Source organism: Lepus europaeus, chromosome 15 (genome assembly GCF_033115175.1).
Source record: "Lepus europaeus isolate LE1 chromosome 15, mLepTim1.pri, whole genome shotgun sequence".
NCBI classification, from domain to species: domain Eukaryota; kingdom Metazoa; phylum Chordata; class Mammalia; order Lagomorpha; family Leporidae; genus Lepus; species Lepus europaeus.
Window position 1 is genome coordinate 52,629,645 of NC_084841.1, and position 19,211 is coordinate 52,648,855.

Below are 19,211 nucleotides of genomic sequence, written 5' to 3' on the forward strand. Positions count from 1 at the left end.
CTCTCTTTCTTAGACATATTAATTGGTCCAAGGAATGTGAATCATGATTCAAATCAGGCCAATAAGAATTCTGTGTTAGGGGGCCGGCGCCGTGGCTCTCTTGGTTAATCCTCTGCCTGCGGCACCGGCATCCCATATGGGCGCCGGGTTCTAGTCCCGGTTGCTCCTCTTCCAGTCCAGCTCTCTGCTGTGGCCCAAGAAGGCAGTGGAGGATGGCCCAAGTGCTTGGGCCCTGTACCCGCATGGGAAACCAGGAAGAAGCACCTGGCTCCTGACTTCGGATCGGCGCAGTGCTGGCCGCAGCGGCCATTTGGGGAGTGAACCAACAGAAGGAAGACCTTTCTCTCTGTCCCTCTCTCACTGTCTATAACTCTACCTGTCAAATAAAAAAAAAAAAAAAAAAAGAATTCTGTGTTAGAGGAGCAGGCATTTATCCTTGTAGTTAAGATGCCCATTTCCCACATTGGAGTGTGTGGTTCAATTACTGGTTCAAACTCCTGATTCCAGTTTCCTGCCAGTGCAGACTCTGGGAGGCAGTGGTGATGTTTTATGTACCTGGGTCCTTGCCACCCACATGGGAGACCTGAACTGTGTTTACAGGTCCTGGCTTGGCTCTGCCTGGTTCCACCATTGAGAATTTGGCAGTGAACCAGCAGATGGAAGCTCTCTGTCTCTGTCTCTCTGTTCCTTTGTCTCCTCCACCAGACCCCATCTTTCAAATAAAAAGACTTCTAAGAATTCTGTGTAAGAATTTTTATATGTCAACTGGTGTTTTAAAAAGGATCACTTTTCTTTCCAGTTACAGAAATGTATAAGGAAATGAATGTGGAGATACTGGAGGCCATGTCCCCTGTTAAGTGGAAATAGCTGATTTGAAAGAATGCAGAGGCTTAGGAAATCCTGACAGTGTTTCAAGTCTTTAATTCCAGCCATTCTGCAAGGTAGGCCCACTCTTAGACTTTCTTTAGCCTTCTTACATATGTGGAAGCTAGCATCAGTTCAAGTTTTTGTTATTTGCAACCTTAGTCCTGATGATATATTATTATATTATATTATTGTATTTAATTTAATAAATATTTGCTAACTGCCCACTTTAGTCAAGATTTTGGGCTTTGCTTTTATAGAAGCAAGATCCAGTGTTAGGGAAACAAATAGCAACCATGGAACTAGGACTAGATTTCCCACCAATTGCTATTTCAACTGGATTTCATTTTTAACATTGTTGAATTGTAGAGTGTAGATCATACGCATGGAGTCACAAGACATTTCTTCAATCCATGACTATAAATCCTGCAACTATCCTCAAGGGCATGGACATGCTCAAACTCTTGAGTGAACAACTACCCAGAGAGAACATAAAAGCTTAAGACAATTTCCTCAATATTTCCAGTTTTGTATCTGGAAGATAATATTTCAGTGAAGACGGTGTACTAGTATTCCAAATTTTAGCCTGCATTTGGCCAAGTAAACTACAATGGCCTTTGTTTATTATTATTTGCACTATTTGTAATTATAGAAGAAAGCCGGGGGGCTGGTGCTGTGGCATGGTGGGTAAAGCTGTGGCCTGCAGAGTCGGCCTCCCATATAGATGCCGGTTCGAGTCTGATCCAGCTCTTTGCTATAGTCTGGGAAAGCAGTAAAAGGTGGCCCAAGTCCTTGGGCCCATGCACCTGTTTAGGAGACCCGGAAGAAGCTCCTGGTTCCTGGCTTCGGATTGTCTCAGCTCCAGCCAATGCGGGGATTTAGGGAGTGAACCAGCTGATGAAGACCTCTCTCTCTCTCTCTCGCTCTCTCTCTGTAACTCTGCCTAATAAAATAAACAAATCTTTTAAAAAAAGAAAAGAAAAAGAAAAAGGGCTTTCTCCTAGCAAGATTTTAAAAAAAGAAGAAAGCCTGCATTTAGAAATAAAAATGTCATAGTTGACCATTTTCTCAAACTTAATATATATATAAAATATATATATAAAATGTATAAAATATATAAAAATATATATATATATATATAAAATCTAAAAATTTCAGGGGCCGGCGCTGTAATGCAGCGGGTTAACGCTCTGGCTTGCAGTGCCCGCATCCCAGACCCGGCTGCTCCACTTCTAATCCTGCTCTCTGCTATGGCCTGGGAAAGTAGTGAAGGATGGCCCAAGTCCTTGGGCCCCTGCACCCACGTGGGAGACCTGGAGGAAGCTCCTGGCTCCTGGCTACAGATCAGCACAGTACCGGCCATTGTGGCCAGTTGGGGAGTGAACCAGCAGATGGAAGACCTCTCTGCCTCTCCTTCTCCCTCTTTGTAACTCCAACTTTCAAATAAATAAATAAATCTTTAAAAAAATATATAAAAATTTCAACCCAATATTCATTTAAAAAATGATAATTTAATCCTGAACTTTAAAAACCTGACATTAACTTTTTTTTTCTGTCAAGTCATTCTCCAAGGGAGATTTAAAGTGATTTTCATATTTTTTTCTGTTTTCCACAGATACACATGATCCCAAAATGTTAGTACCATTTTTGGTAAGGAGGAAAATGTATACTGAGAATAATAACTTGCATGCCAGCCATAGTGAAACTCTGATTCAATTTGCAATAGTGATTTCATCATCAAGATTAGGGAATAAAACAGAAATGTGTATAACTCAGCCACAAAAAGTTCAGTCATACCACCTCCAGCCATGATTTCATTAGGACTCATAATGTAAGAGTGATGGAGAAATTCAAATTAAACACAGGTGCCCAGAGTAAAAGCACTGATTTAGAGTTGTTGCTCTTCTTTGTCACACAGGGTCAGGGCCTTCTCTCCCTTTTTATTCTTCAACCTCTCTCTTATCGCCAACTGTCTTGCCTCAGAAACTTAGCCTAGATGTACTGCTCTAGGCTTCAACTTGGAATGTATGAAAGTAGTAGTATTAATCAGCTTCCCAATTTCCTTTCTGACTTTAACTCTGATTTTAGGCTTCATATTCAGTTCCAGTTGCGTCTTTATTGCCCATCATTTCATTCCATCCCATGTTTCTCTGAAGACTTCAATCACACCCTAGTTATCTAAATAGGTTTGCAATTTCCACTGCAACTGCTTGTCTCAGTTTCTCCATTCTCCTGTCTAGTTTAAGAAAAACAGCTTCCTTCATCTTCATTCTCCATTTTTGTAAAACTCTGATGGCATTCTTAGTTTTCTTTCCTTTAGATTCAGTGGTGAAAATATGAATACACAAGTTCTTGCTGTAAACATCAATTGCTGATTTGTTAATAGCCTGAACAATTACTGGGCTGTTTTTTACCCCCAGGCTCTTTCCAACCCCCAGTGATCGAACTGTCTTAACCCTCACCAGTGCCTTTATTTCCATTCACTGCCAATGAATAGTGGGATTCATATTTGAGTGTCTGAAATAAGAGTGTTTGCTGTAGCCTATGTAATCTGATGTCCAGTCTCAGGCTCCTATTACTACAAACAATAATATTAATTGTAGGAGGGAATAAGAGAGACACTATAGAAAAGTTTGCCATAATCTTAGTAAACCAGGATATGTTTGAAAAAGCAATCCATTATAAAACCAGAATGATATCTTTCTCTTTAAAGTGAAATAACAGATTTCCCAGCATTTGACCTGGAGTTAAGGGTATCATCATCAACTCTCTTTACAAACCCAACCCAATAAAATAATTAAAAAATCTTCAGAATTTGACAATAGTCAAAGAGATTCAATTACATAATCTATTGTCTACTTACAAAGACACAAAAAATGTTCTTTTAAAATAAATTTTAGGTAGCTTTTCAAAACAAAAAGTTGATTAAAAAAGAGATTTTGTTCATTCCTCAGCTAAACGGAAAGTGAAACCAATATTAAGGGGAATTCTCTATACCCTAAGCATTCGATAGTCAAACTTTTCTAACATTTTTTTAAAAGAATTATTTTATCTATTTGAAAGAGTTACAGAGAGAGGTCTTCCATCCACTGGTTCACTCCCTAGGTGGCCACAATGGCTGGAGCTGTGCCAATCCGAACCTAGGATCCAGGAGTTTCTTCCAGTCTCCCACGTGAGTGCAGGGGCCCAAGGACTTGGGCCATTGTCTACTGCTATCCCAGGCCATAGCAGAGAGCTAGATAGGAAGAGGATCAGCCAGGACTAGAACCAGCGCTCAAATGGGATGCCGGCGTTTCAGGCCAGGGCGTTAACCTGCTGTGCCACAGTGCTGGCCCCTCTAAATTTTTAAAAAGTAATGTAGAAGTGGGTGTTTAGCCAACTGTTTAAGATGCTTAAGACATTTGTGTCCCACTTCAGAGTGCCTGGATTTGATTCATGGCTCCTGTTTTTTGCCAATGCCCACTCTAGGAATAAGCAGTAATGGCTCAAGTAATTGGGTTCTTGTCACCCATGTGGGAGAAGGTTTGTACTCCCAGCTCCAGGCTCCAACCCTGGCCCAGCCTCAGCTGTTGTGGCATTTGAGTAGTGAACCACCAGTTGGGAGCCGTCACTTTTTCTGCCTCTCAAACAAATAAATAAATAAACAACACTTAAAAATAAAAAGCAATGTAAATAAACTCTGAAGTTGTGATGATTGGGAATATGTCAACAAATCAAGGAAAATTAAAACATTAGAAAATTCTGCCAGACATTTGACTTGTAACTCACAAAGTTAGTGGTGTTTGGGTATAATGGGAAAAACTTCTCAAGAAAGTAGCATATCCTCATGTGTAAAATGATGAGAGTTGGTCTACATGATTTCCATGATTCTTTTCAGGTCTTAAATTTTGGAATTTTTAAGAGGGTTGTGATTAATCTTTTCCTAAATTTAAAGAACTTATTATACTTGTTCATAGGTGAGGTCCAATGACTCAAAATAATTGTTAGACATTTTGCCATAAAAGATACCATTGCATAAAGCTTAGCCCAGATAAAAATTAATCTCTTCCCACTCTGTACTTCCCTCAGCACTTTTTCTTACAGCTCTCATATTGTATATAACCATATTTTGTCTTGTACTATAGTTATTTTTAAATGTATTTGCTTAATTCTGTCCTTAGGAAAAGAAACCATTTTTCCCAAAGTACAGTGCCTTTCACATTACAGTTGATTAATAAATGTTTTTAAATTTCAGCTACAGTATTATTATGATATTTAGTTCTCTACACATTTTTATCTCACTGGTTTTCATAAATTTAAAAACCACAAAATCATATAGAAATAATATTTAGTGTTCAAATATTCTTCATATGAGCTCATATGTAGAAATATTCTTGCTATTAAAACATAGCATAGTAAAAACTGAACTCTTGGCCTTTTTCTTTGGATTCCAACCCAGCATTACTTCCTTTCCTTATGATACAGCATCAGCTTCCTAACAGTCATATCCTTTAATATCAACTCTTCCCTTCCTTTTTTCCAATTATTTAAACCTATGTCATGGATTACAACATTTTCAATTCTAGTCACTTGGATACTGCACTATTTCTCACAAAAAAAGTTGCTGCTATAACGCTAACTTTCCCTACAAAGGCCAACTCTGGCCCTTCAAGGTATGCCAAACAAACACTACTGTTATTTCTTTATCAATGCTTCCTTTGATTAATCTTTCTTTTTTCTTTTTTCTTTTTTTTTTGACAGGCAGAGTTAGACAGTAAGAGAGAGAGAGAGACAGAGAGAAAGGTCTTCCTTCCATTGGTTCACCCCCCAAATGGCCGCTACGGCCGGCTTGCTGCGGCCAGTGCGTTGCGCCAATCCGAAGCCAGGAGCCGGTGTTTCCTCCTGGTCTCCCATGTGGGTACAGGGCCCAAGAACTTGGGCCATCCTCCACTGCCTTCCCGGGCCACAGCAGAGAGCTGGACTGGAAGAGGAGCAACCAGGACAGAATCTGGTGCCCCAACTGGGACTAGAACCTGGGGTGCCGGCGCCACAGGCGGAGGATTAGCCTAGTGAGCCACGGTGCTGGCCTCGACTAATCTTTCTAATCCCTTGCCATTTTATTCACACAAGGAAAATCCTACTGTCTTTTATTTTTCCATACTGCACTTATAAATTCTCTCAATATATATCTTTTCATTATTGAAAATATACTTCTGATAAAAAAAAAGACATTTTGAATTTTAAACTAATGGTATTGGGAGAACAACATTTGAAAATAAATATGGATCCCTTCCACAAATTAGGCAAATATATGAGTATTTCAGAGATATTAAAGTTTACATTAAGACAAAAAAGAAGCTTTGAAAGAATAATATTGGAGTGGGTAAGACATTTCTAAACATTATACCAATAAAAGAAATAGGGGCTAGCATTCCCATATCGAAGTGCTGGTTCAAGTTCTGGCAGCTCTGCTTCCAATTCAGCTCCCTGCCAATGTGCTTGGGAAAGCAGCAGAAGATGGGCCAAGTGCTTGATGCCATTGACATGAAAAACAAAGAGGTAGTTACTGGCTCCTGGTTTTGGCCTGGTCTAGACCTGGCTGCTGTGGCCATCTGGGGAGTAAATCATTGGATGGAAGATCTCTGTCTCTCCCTCTTTCTCTGCCTTTCAAATGAAATAAAAGTTGGATAGATTTCCTAAATAATATTTTTAAATAAGTAAACATAGGGCTGGCGCCGTGGCTCAACAGGCTAATCCTCTGCCTTGCGGCGCCGGCACACCGGGTTCTAGTCCCGGTCAGGGCGCCGGATTCTGTCCCGGTTGCCCCTCTTCCAGGCCAGCTCTTTGCTGTGGCCAGGGAGTGCAGTGGGGGATGGCCCAAGTGCTTGGGCCCTGCACCCCATGGGAGACCAGGAGAAGCACCTGGCTCCTGCCATCAGATCAGCGTGGTGCGCCGGCCGCAGCGCGCCAGCCGCGGTGGCCATTGGAGGGTGAACCAACGGCAAAGGAAGACCTTTCTCTCTGTCTCTCTCTCTCACTGTCCACTCTGCCTGTCAAAAATTAAAAAAAAAAAAAAGTAAAAAAAAAATAAGTAAACATAGATCAAAACATCATAAATAATATGGACGACATGACAAAATAGGGGAAAAATGGAACACAAAGGTTATTATACTTACTGCATCCTAAAGGGTTCTTACAAATCAATAACAAAATTATAAATATTTCAGTTAAAAAATGAGAATAGGCCAGAAAGAAGGAAAGCACAAAAGAAGTAGTATAATATGGCCACTGAACATAATTTTCAAATGGTCAGCTTTATCAGCTGAACATTTTACAACCAAGAAATGAAAAACAGGATAGTAATTAGATATATAAATAAATAAATAAAGACAAATAAAGATTATAAAGATTGGTTTTAAAATAACAATAATCAGTATTATTCAGTTTAGGGAAATGGGATTCTTATATGTTGCTGATGGGAGTGTGTATTTGAACAATCTTTTGGGGCAGCAATTTGACAAGGTGTCTCAAAGACTAACATGTGCTTCCATTTGAACCAGATATTCTATCTTTATTTCATATAAGAGCATAATTATGGACAGAAAGGCTTTAGCAGCAAAAATGATTAATGCTGTGGTATCATAGGGGATCAAAAGCTAGAATACAGCCAAAATTGTTCAATAGTAGAATACCAATTTAAATTTAAAAGTCTACTTACTAAATGCTGTCAAAGATATTTAATGTTCAAAATATGTTGAAAAGTGACTAAAAATCTTCATGAATAATATAACACTATTTTGTTGTATATATATGCCTTTATAGATGTAGAAAAAAACTAGAAATACATACATCAAAGTGTTAAAAGTGATATTATGGGTTTTTAAATTTTTCTTCTTTTTGTTTATCACATCATCATCTTAAACACACTATCACCTTCCTTCTACATTCATTTAAGGTCTTATTGAATTTAAGAGTCTGTCTATGATTTTTATCTCTATAATACCCATGTCTACTAGAAATCTTATCATATATGACAATCATTCTGAAGAACTGATTGCCTTTTTCATAGTCTGAATTTACAGGAATAAAGAAGAATTTTAAAAAGGAACAAAGAAAAATTGAACTAATAATGAGTAATATTTTAAATATGTAACTTCAGATATTTCCAAGAAAACAACCACAACAAATTTTATATCCTTCCCATTATTTATCTCTTTTGAATTCCATCCCCTTTATCTCTAAGCTTAAGTAACTTCATGTCATAGGTACAAAAGGAAAAGGGATATAAACAATTTTAATCATGGATATTACTATATTAATTATTCTTAAATCATTAAAAATGCCCTAATGTAATCATCAAATCTATAGTATATGGGATGGAATGACCAATGATTGAAATCTGTCCAAGGACACTGGACATTTAAACACTTACGATTAGACAAATTAAAAAAAAAAAAAAAAAGCTTCAAACAAAATAGGAGAGGTGTAACCAGGCTGCTCAGATGCCTTAAATGGCTGATCAAACACCAAACATAATTCTTAAAATCCTAAGTGTCAGGGAAGTCACTTGTTGGGTTAATTACATGAAGTTATTAGAAACATACGAAGGCACAAAATTAGCTTGAGGAGTTTGAATATAACTTCATTTACATCATTTGTTGGCAGAAAATAGGAAATGAAAGCAATTAAATAAAGTACCTTTGCAACACATATATAAGTCACATTTCCATACTTTCTCTTTTCTAGATTTTAAGGAATTAGTTACATAGTGATCACATTTTGAAAAGAACAGACATAAAATTACACAAAAGTCTTAGAATAAAAACTTTGGTCATGCTACATTTCTTGTGTTCATTATTTGGTAGCCACTACCCTAATCCTTTTCTGGAGAATAGTAGTGAGTCTTCCTTAAATATTCAACTGTTCTTTTTTCTGTTCCAGGTTTTTGTTACTTCACTTCACTGTGGTCATTTTTCAAAAAGGGGACTACTTCATAATAAAATTTTCCTCTCCAGTTTTACAGTTTGGATTGGGTTAGTAGCTAACCAAGGGGATAATGGTTACTACAACTTTTCAAACACGAATGAAATGCCACTCATACAGGTTTTGTCTCGCAGCTGTCAGGCAGAATCCCTACAAAAATCATTTTTGTCAAGAGGAATTCAGCATTCTGGTCTTTTTTTTTTTTTTTTCACACCTTAGCTTGCCTTTTGCTCAATCAAGAAGCTTTTTTGTTCTTATAGATTATAGTCTAGGCCGGTGCCATGGCTCACTTGGCTAATCCTCCGCCTGTGGCGCCAGCACCCTGGGTTCTAGTCCTGGTTGGGGTGCTGGATTCTGTCCTGGTTGCTCCTCTTCCAGTCCAAGTCTCTGCTGTGGCCCGGGAGGGCAGTGGAGGATAGCCCAAGTGCTTGGGTCCCTGCACCCACGTGGGAGACTGGGAGGAAGTACCTGGCTCCTGGCTTCAAATCTAGCTCCTGGCTTCGGATCGGTGCAGCGCTGGCTGTAGCGGCCATTTGGGGAGTGAACCAATGGAAGGAAGACCTTTCTCTCTGTCTCTCTCTCTCTCTCACTGTCTATAACTCTCTTTCTGTCTCTCTCTCTCACTGGCTAATTCTGTCTGGCAAAAAATAAAAAACAATTAAAAAAAGATTATAGTCTACTTTAAAGTTATCATTAAAATGATTGGGCTCTCTCTATATGCCTTCCCCTAGCAGGAGTTGTAATTGCTACATTAATCAATCCTAAGAGACTGAAATATACCCCTGTGCCTGTGCCTAACACTATGAAGATAGGATGTTTTACAATGACAGAATTAAAACTAGGTCAGCAAATGAAGGTACTAATATTTCGGAATATTTCTAAACCATTTTACAAGTCTTTAGGACTTTAGCATAAACATATAGTAATGACTTCAGTCCAAACAAATCACCATATTTTATTAAATCGAAGACACCATTACTTTACCGTACTAGTAAGAAAGTGGGAAAATGCCACTTACTATCCTAAGACATCACCAGTTCCAAGGTAAATCCTAATTTCAGGTATGTTAAAGTGTGCAGATGTATGCCTTGGAATTGAAGAAATACAACCATCCCCAGCACTGTCCGGATCAAATTCACTGAAGTTCCTGCTTTAATGAGGTTAGTAACTGAAACCTATGGAAAGGGACATAAAAATTCCACTCTCTGTGATGTTTTTTCCTTTTTCTCAGCCTCAATTACTTGTATCATATGAACGTGTTTCCAATATGAAAACTTAGTGTTTCTTTGCACTTGAAACAAGTAATTCCCACTTTTTTCTCTTACTTACTCAGGTGGGCAGGGCTCAGTGTTGCAGGTTCTTTGATTTTCAGGTGGCTTACTGTCAGGGTCACAGTAATTGTTCTGGACAATAGAGTTGTCATCCAATCTTTTACAGACCACCTCTTGTCTTTGGACACCTTGAGAAAAGGAGGATATCATTATTGAAGAGCAGTTTATTGTCCAATAAGTTAGGTCTGCATAGCTTTCCTCTGTGGGGGATCAACCTCACTGGATCGCTGCTGTCTTATTTGTTCCAGATACACTTGCCTGCTTCTCTAAAAAAAGGAGAGAAGTCCTGGTCATTACACTGAAATTTTAGGCAAAATTATTGTTCTCATATTTAGAAACATAACTGCTTTCAAGTGCAGAAAAAAGACTATTGGTAACTTTACACAATTAGTATTTCCATTTCTACATTCTTCTCCATGCTAAAAGAAAACAGGCTTCAATTTCCCAAAATATCATCAGATAAAATGAATGAATATATGTTTCAATACAAAACAATGGCTGTATGTTTATTTAAAATCAAAACAATAGGGACAGATTCACTTTTTGATATTTTATAGGACACACCCCGTCAATTTAGTCTTTGTTAGGAACACATCACATCACATCCACACATTCCATTTTTTCTTCCATGTACATCTCTGAAAGTTTAGTATTTAAAGACTGCAGTGAGCCTTTTTAAGACTGTAACTAACTAGTCTGTTTGCTCTAACAGAGTTGGCCCCTGTTGATTAAATCATTGTCAAACAATACATACATAGTTCATTCATACATTTATTCACAAAATGCTTAACTCATCCTCAGAAATGAGTCTATGTGACCTGTTGGCCACAATGAAAAATAGTCTCATTATAAAATTTTAAGTATATGTTTATTATTTATTGATGAAAATATCCATCACAGCTCTCTCACATTTCACAAAATACAAAGAGACATACAAACACACACTCTTATTTGTAAACATCCCTGGTGAACAGACTTTTTGTATACTCATATTCTCTTTAGTGTCAAAGAACTAAATGAAACAGATGAGCAATGAAACAAGATACCAAAGAGAAATAAATCACACTGTAAGATAAAACTAACCGTTTCAGATCATATAGACTCAAAGGTAACAGGTTACTCCTAGAAATGAAAATAAAAGCGAAAACTAAGCTATTCTCCCCAGTCACTCATACCATCCCTATAAACAGGGAAGTTAAATTACCCAGAAAAAGTTGTAAAAAGCAGCATGATCCAGGAAACCACAGCTTCACACCTAGCTCATCCCACATGATCCTTCAGTTGTTGTTTCTCTTTTTTTCTACTTTGCCTTTTAAAAAGAGTTGTTTTTAAATCATAGTACACTTTAAAAAAATAGTCTGATCACAATTAGAGAAATCCATGTGACATAGGATCATTAAGCAAAGGAAACTGATACCTCAAGAGCTGTACCAAATGCTTCCCCCAAGGTCCCTTAGGAGTCATAATAATTCTGCAGGTGGGGGTGTCCCAGTTATCATGTTATGCACAACTTTAACTAAGCTGTTTGAATGTAAAGATTGGCAGGAAAAACTATTAAATCCACTAACCTCATAAGACTTAAATCCTCCAGTCTCCACATAGTGGTAAATAGTTGAAAAAGATATTTTTCATCCATAAGCTGTACTTTGGAAATTTATATTCATTAAATAAAATTCTTTAAAAAAAAAGAAAAAGATATTTTTCCTTGCTTGCAATGACCCAAGGCTCTTACTGATTACATTTAAGAACAAGTTTTTACATTTTCCTAATTAAGGGGTCTAAAACAAAGACAAACAATTTACTGGTAAAACGTCTTAGAGTATGTATTGTATTCATTTCCTCTCAACTCCTAGAACAGGCCAAACAACTCAGTTTATGTGATGACAACAATTTGGAATTTTTCAGCTATTAAAATTAGATTTTTGAGGGAAGAATGATTCATATTATGCATAGCTATGATCCCTTCACAGATGTTCCATGACATTCGTTAGCTATCTCTCCACTGTGTCATTCCAGTGGGCAGATAAGTACGTTCATGTGGTCCACCTAGACAGATAGCTTTACCCTTAGTCAGGATTCAACTACCAACTGCAACAGTGGCTTAGATTATTCATTCACCCTGGTTCAATATTTTGCTTCTACCAAGGGCAACAAAAGATTGTTTTTATAGGTTACTGTACTTATTTTTTAAAGTAATTCAAATATGACTATATTTGAAACAAGAATATTGGTATCCAATAGAATATATTGGTTGTTTCACAGAAAAGAATAAAATATATTTAAGCCCACAAAATGAAACTAATGTTGTTTTGTTTCAGTGACAGAAATATTCAATTTCTACGGATTAAAATAAAATTCTACTTTCTTGAACTCTGGAAATGCTGTTTGGCTATAATCACTTGTTTTCAAAAGTAGCCTTTAAAGAGGTGATGGTGGTATAGTGGTGAGCACAGCTGCCTTCTAAAAGGAGCCTTTAATGTAAAAACAGGGCCTTTGCAATTTGAATCACAAATGAGATTAGTAGAGGTGAGATTTGCATTTCATTTTTAGATAAATTCTAGTTATATGTGACATCAAAAAATTTTGCTGTAACATTTATTGTTAAAAATTTGGAAAATACACAAAACTGATATGGAATAGTTAGTCTAGGACCATGGAGCTGAAGGTGCCTGCAAGTCACAAGCCCAGTTCCCTGTATAATGCTACCCACCTACTTATCCATCAAATAGCCCCCTTCCAGGCAGGTCTCCCTTACTGGAGACCTGACTGGGGGAGGCACCATGTGAACAGCCATTCCTCTTCTGAACTCATAAAAGAAGCCAGCAATTGGGAGAGGGTGCTTCTTTCTGAAGACCAAGAACTAGAGACAGGCTAAAGGTACCTTCTCTCTAATTACCCTCCCCAACCGCTTTCTGCCTCTGGCCCACTCCATGCCTCATCTATGCCCATACAAGTGTGTTTGCTTTCTCACCTTTTCAATAAACTTTATCACTTTGTGTCTCATATATGTGCCTGTATTTAGAATGCTTCTCTAGGTAGAAGGCAAGGACTTGGAATAAAAATTAGACCCCATTTCCTTTACTTCAAAAACACAAGGAATAAAACCAAGATTACTCATAGTACTATAGCTTTGTTCCTGACCTTTATTTTGAGGACTATTTTGCTATTTGGTAGGGTCCAGTGATTAGTTTAAAATTAAATATATACAAACCCAAACTGCCAGCTAAATGTAGTTGCAGATCATTCATTCATTCACTGATTCATTCATTAAACTGTCCTAAGCACAAGAAACGATGAGGAATTGGGTGAGTGCTAAGAAGTATAAATTGCCTTAATTTTGGTCATGCTTTCCATCATTCTTAACACTTAGGAGGAATTAAGGGTATTTGGGAATATATTTCAGCTTCGTAATTTCAGAATGTTATTTTTTATGAAGTAAAAATTTAAAATTAAAGTTCTCAAGTAGACAGCTGAAATTGTCCTATATTTTATAAAGATGCATTTTCTCTTGCTTTAATCTTTTATCACTTTTCTTCTAGAATGTTATATTATACAGCTTGGTATTTCACACTCAAGAAATAAACCTACTAGTAATCTATTTGGAAAGTAGAAAATACTGATCAACTGGAAATCACCTAAATTAAACCAACAAAAGAAATGTCCGAGTTTAGAATCTTTTTATGTGATCAAATGTCTTGTACATAGCTTCTTTTAAAGTAGTCTGTAAAATATTTCTAAGAAGTTGGTTTTTAAACCTTGTTGGAAATAATTACATCTAGGTACATAAATCCTCCATCTTTTCAAATCTAAAGACTTTCAGGTTATAACCCAAAATAAAAAGAATGTTCACATGATCAGTCAGTGTGGATCTAATAAAAAATAATATTCCAGTGGTCATATCCCTTAGAGATAGGCAGATGTTCTGTAAGATTCAATTGGTCAAACTTAAAACTGTACTATTTATATTTTAAACACCTAAAGTTACTGGCATTTAAATTCTATACTTGTTTTTAATTGCAATAAAAGTAATGGTTTCATATTATAAAAGTAAAATACAAAGATGCCATTGCCACAACATATTTACCTTAAACCCTCTAAAAGGCGAATCTTTTCAAAAGTCTTTTTATTTGCTTGTCTTTTGACTCCTTTGAATCAGACAATATGATTGTCTTATGATTCTTAACATGGAAATGTAACTCTCACTTTTTTGTCTACAAATTTGTCAGATCCTATATTTAATTTTCTGTCAATAGTTAAAAGTTAAAGATCTTTTGTCTGTCAAGGGTTCTCTTACATAGAGAGGAGTAGCAGACTTAAATTGCTCTTCTGCCTGCATATTAAGAAATGGCTTTAATTTTGAAATCATATGGGCCACCAAAAAAGAAATGAATCCTGGCAGGAATCCTTCATCTGCTATTCTTACTCCAGAGAAAGAATGCCTCATGTTCTCATGTGCTCTCATCTTTCTTCTTTTATAGAATGAAGCAATTCTCTAAGTTACATGTAACATGGTATTTGTCAGTATGTTGCTTTTCTCCAGTGGTTCACCATTTTGAGTAGAAGGAGGGCATGCCAAATGTACAGAAATTACCAGTTGAATTTAACTTGAAAGAATAATAGGTGTTAAATCAAGAGAAATGGAAGTGGGTAGTTAAGAGCAGAAGAAAAATCTTCTGGATCTTCCCAGATGTACGTACACAACCCATCATTTCAGTCCTAGACGATTCAATTGTTAAATGGGCAGTCTGTAACCACATATGACTGAGTCATTAAGGAGAAGGAATATAAATATATCCTTGGGATTGAGGAGCTAACTAACCTCTAGATAATTGACTGTAGTGGCATAGCACATCAAGTCTACCCAAGAAACCATTTTTTTTTTTCAAAGAGAAATTGAGGGAAAAATTTTTTTAAAAAGAAGTCATAACTTGTACTAAAAATGTTGCTGGTGGCTAAGGCAACAATTTGCTTAACCACAGCATCCATTCAAAGTAGCTAGCAACCAAGACAACACTATATAACCACAGTATACCCAGCATATGAGCAATAATATCAATTTAATCTAAATATTTGGTACAGATAACATCCAGAGAGTGACAAGTGCCAGGAAAAAAACAATGTCTCTGCTTTGCCTTTCACTGCTGGAATCTGGCTGTTGTGCAGTGTGATTGTTGGCCAGACACAAGTATTTTCAGAGCAGAGCAAAGCCCATCTGCCTTGGATCTAACAGCTGGCACTCAGGGTACTCATCAGCTCCACCCAGATGCTTCCTTCTTCTGAAGAGTCTCCTGTTAGTTTTTATCTTTCAAAAGCTTCCCTTCTCTGCCTTCCCTTCTAAGTAAAACTAGATGTCCTGAGAAAATATAGGATGATCAAAAGGAAAATGTTGCTCAGAAATGTTTGTCTAGAGCAACTGTGCTGAGTGATGGCAAGGCAGGGTGGGGCATACACACACCCTCTAGTTTTTGAAATCACATTATCCCAGGAGGGAATCTCTACTACTCAATAGACACTAAGAGTAATTTATTCCGTGGAAAGTGTCTAACTTAATTTAATTCACTGAGTTCCTACTGTGTCTAAGGCACAGTTTTCATTATCATAAAGGGGAAAGTGAGTAGAACAGTCTTAACCTCAAAGAGATTACATCAAAATGGGAGGTAGGTAGCATAATGCAAGTACCATTATGTTACATGATGGAAGATACCTTACCAAATAAAATTTTCAGTTCTGATATTTTCAGTTCTAATATTTTTAGTTTTATATTCCTCCTATTTTGTTAAATTGTTGTTTGATTTCTCTTTTTCGAAACCTCAATGATCTTAAGAATTCTCTTCAAAGATTATGATATCATTACCTTTTACTTTATCTTATTCTTGTTTTCTTTATCCCAGCTTCTGTCATTTTTAATTACTTCTTTTTGAGATCTAGGCAATTTAAGTAAATGACCTCAGGCAAGTTTTTAATTCTTGTCTTGAGACAATCAAGTTAGATGATTTCTAATGTTTCTTTCAGATCCAAAATTCTGTAAAAGTTGTCTCTTCTCTTCCTTCACATTTCAGTTGCTCACCATTTTTTTCCACCACTTTTCTCTCCCTTTTATGTATGCCTTTCCCCTGTATTCTAAAGAATAATAAGTCTGAAAAACAAACATCTGTTATTTTCCATTTGGTTTTGTTGTCTTGTTTCAGTGTCCGAGTTCTTACCAGTGTGAGGTTCATGTTTTGGGGGCTAGATATGTCAAATGGCAGAATACTAACTAGAAATAGGGATTTTAAAAAAAGGATTTATTTATTTATTTAAAAGGTGAAGTTACAGAGAAGCAGAGGCAGAGATAGGGAGAGAAGTCTTCCATCCTCTGGATCATTCCCCAGATGGTTGCAATGGCCAGAGTTGAGCCAATTGGAAGCCAAGGGCTTCTTCTGGGTCTCCCAGGTGGGTGCAGGGGCCCAAGGACTTGACTCATCTTCTACTGCTTTCCCATCCCATAGCAAAGAGCTGGATTGGAAGTGGAACAGCCAGGACTTGAATTGGTGGCCATGTGGGATGCCGGCACTGCAGGCACCAGCCCCAAAATAGGGATTTGAAAAAAGGCAATTTTCTTCATATAAAGAATGAACCCAGGAGACCCAGAAGAAGTTCCTGGTTCCTGGATTCGGCCTGGAGCAGCCCTGGCTGTTGTAGCCATTTGAGGAGTGAACCAGCAGATGGAAGATCTCTCTCTCTTCCTCTCTCTCACTCTCTGTAACTCAGCCTTTCAAATAAATAAAATAAATCTTAAGAAAGAATTAACTCATATTATACTAGAGAGTAACCTCCATGATCTTTAGTAAAAACTTATTTGTTTCATATATTCCATTTAAAATTTTAGAGGAAAGATGTTGAGAGTACAAGACCTTGAGTTTCTTCCATATGCTATGATGTACTTATTAACAATAGAGAAGTTTTCTATATTATATATATATATATATATATATATATATAATCAATCCCCTTTTTGGGACCAAAGAGTAAATACTTTAGGTATGATTAAGACAAGGATACAATCATAAACAAGTTGTATATCTTTTCAACTAAACTCTTCATCTTGTTTAAGTCAATATCAAAACATCCCACAAGATTAGAATGATGACAGCTACCATTATAAGAAGCTTTACTTTTTCCAAAAGTATTTTATGTATATTATCTTACAAAGATGCATAATGTTATGATTATTAAAAATGTTACTTTAAGCAATTTGGGGGTGAACATTTGGCACGGTGTTTAAGACTTTGGACACCCATATCAGAGTGCCTAGACTTGAGCCAACTCTACTTCCAATTCCAACTGCCTGCTAATGCACACCAGGAAGGCAGCAGGTTCAAATACTTGGATTCCTGCCACCCATGTGAGAAACCTGGACTTAGTTCTGGGCTCTTGGCTTTGGCTTGGTTCAGTCCCAGTTATTTGGGCATTTGGGGAGTGAACTAGAGGATGGAAGATCTCAGCCTGTCTGTGTTTACCTTTCTGCCATTCAAATAAAATGCAAATAAAATTTTTGTGAAATAAAACATCACCTATGATACATAGATTATTAACACAATTGAAATGTACGCAAAACTCTGGTTTCAGCCTTACCAAAGCTTTTCAGTTAGTGATTTTATATCCAAAGTCTGCCTCTGATAATGTTAAGGAAGAATATAATCATTAAAGCAATAGGAACAATGAAAGAGCTGAAGGAAAAGGACATTCTGAGACTGTTAGCAGAGATTTCTTGCCTTTAGCTATAATCTTAATTCTAGAGAAAACAAAAGCCACAATATGCAGAAGTAAACAATAAAAACTGTCAAGATTATCAAAGTAACCTTTCATATGTAAGATTTTTTACAAGATGTATTAAGAGGATTTTATAGGAGAAGCCATATGCTTAGGTAAAAGAATAAATGGACATAATTATTATGGACAAATAAATAAACAAACAAATTAGCTTCTATAATAGTGAGCCAGCCACGAGTATGAGTTTCATGCAAAGGAGCTACTCTTCTCTCAAGGGCCACGTTACATGAGAATAAGTCTAGTGAAGCTGATGGCTACAGAGCCAAGGATTTGGGGAACTGTGATGTTCACAGGTGCCCAGCTAGGATGTTTAGTATAACTAACCCGATACATTAAAGGACACTTTTTCTTCACAACAATGAAAATGATCTGAAAGGAAGAGATGGCAGGAGAGAGTGAATGTGGGAATGCCATGGTCAATGCTGTGATAGGTGATTAGTTCTCCATTTATCATCCTTTTCAAGGAGAAAATTAGGGAGCAATAAAAAAAGCTGAATACAAATCCTTATTCTTTCTAAACTCAAGTCACTTTTTACAGAATATTTATATTATTAAAAATATCCAGTTATCGGTTTTATGCCTAAGTTTGGTAAACACAGGAATCAAATGTAAAAGTTTCAAACAATAGTACATAGTGTAACTTCACACTGAAAATACCTTCCATAGAGAATATTTCCTAAAAACTAATCATATAACTATTTCTTCAAAGAAAAGTAAAGAGCTATGAGTAAGCTGTTTTTAAGTATTTAAAGTTTCCATCTGTAATCTTATATTTAATTTTGAAATTTTAAGATAGTAACTTTTAAGTTAAAGATAAGCAAACTTAGTTATAAGATTCAACCTTTTCATATCCATCACACTTAATTTTAATCAAGTCTATTTTGAATCTCAAAAAAGAAACAATTATATATTGTTTTCCCCTGTCTGCTCCATTTTGAGACACTTGTGCTTTGACTTCCAATGAAAATTACAGTGTATGTGTCTTTTATGAGCTGCAATATAACTGCTACTCATTATTTTTACTATTATAACTATAAAAGTCAAGACTCAAAACCCTTGTTTGTTTGAGGCACATTCTATTAGTTCACTAGTAATGTGAACTGACATCTTAGTGATGCTAAAAGTGTTCAACACAATAGGCAGAGAAATTAAAAAAATGACATTTGTGAAAAATGTAAAGCATTTTTCTCTGTTTTACTGGTACTATGAGAATTGTTCTCTTTTCATCAAGTATTATTTCTG

General features: G+C 36.6%; 1 protein-coding gene across 12 annotated transcripts in view; it reads right to left on the bottom strand.

Annotated features, from left to right (window-relative positions):
• The window catches only part of ADAMTS6 (ADAM metallopeptidase with thrombospondin type 1 motif 6), a 329,021-nt gene that overhangs the window by 32,939 nt on the left and 276,871 nt on the right, over window positions 1–19,211 (bottom strand). For all 12 annotated transcript variants that reach the window (XR_009868073.1, XM_062212084.1, XM_062212085.1 and 9 more), the window contains one exon: window positions 10,156–10,285. Coding sequence is in view for 11 of the 12 variants with exons in the window: in XM_062212084.1 (XP_062068068.1) it covers window positions 10,156–10,285 (130 nt within the window). In the remaining variant the exon portion in view is untranslated. The remainder of the gene's footprint in view (window positions 1–10,155; window positions 10,286–19,211) is intronic.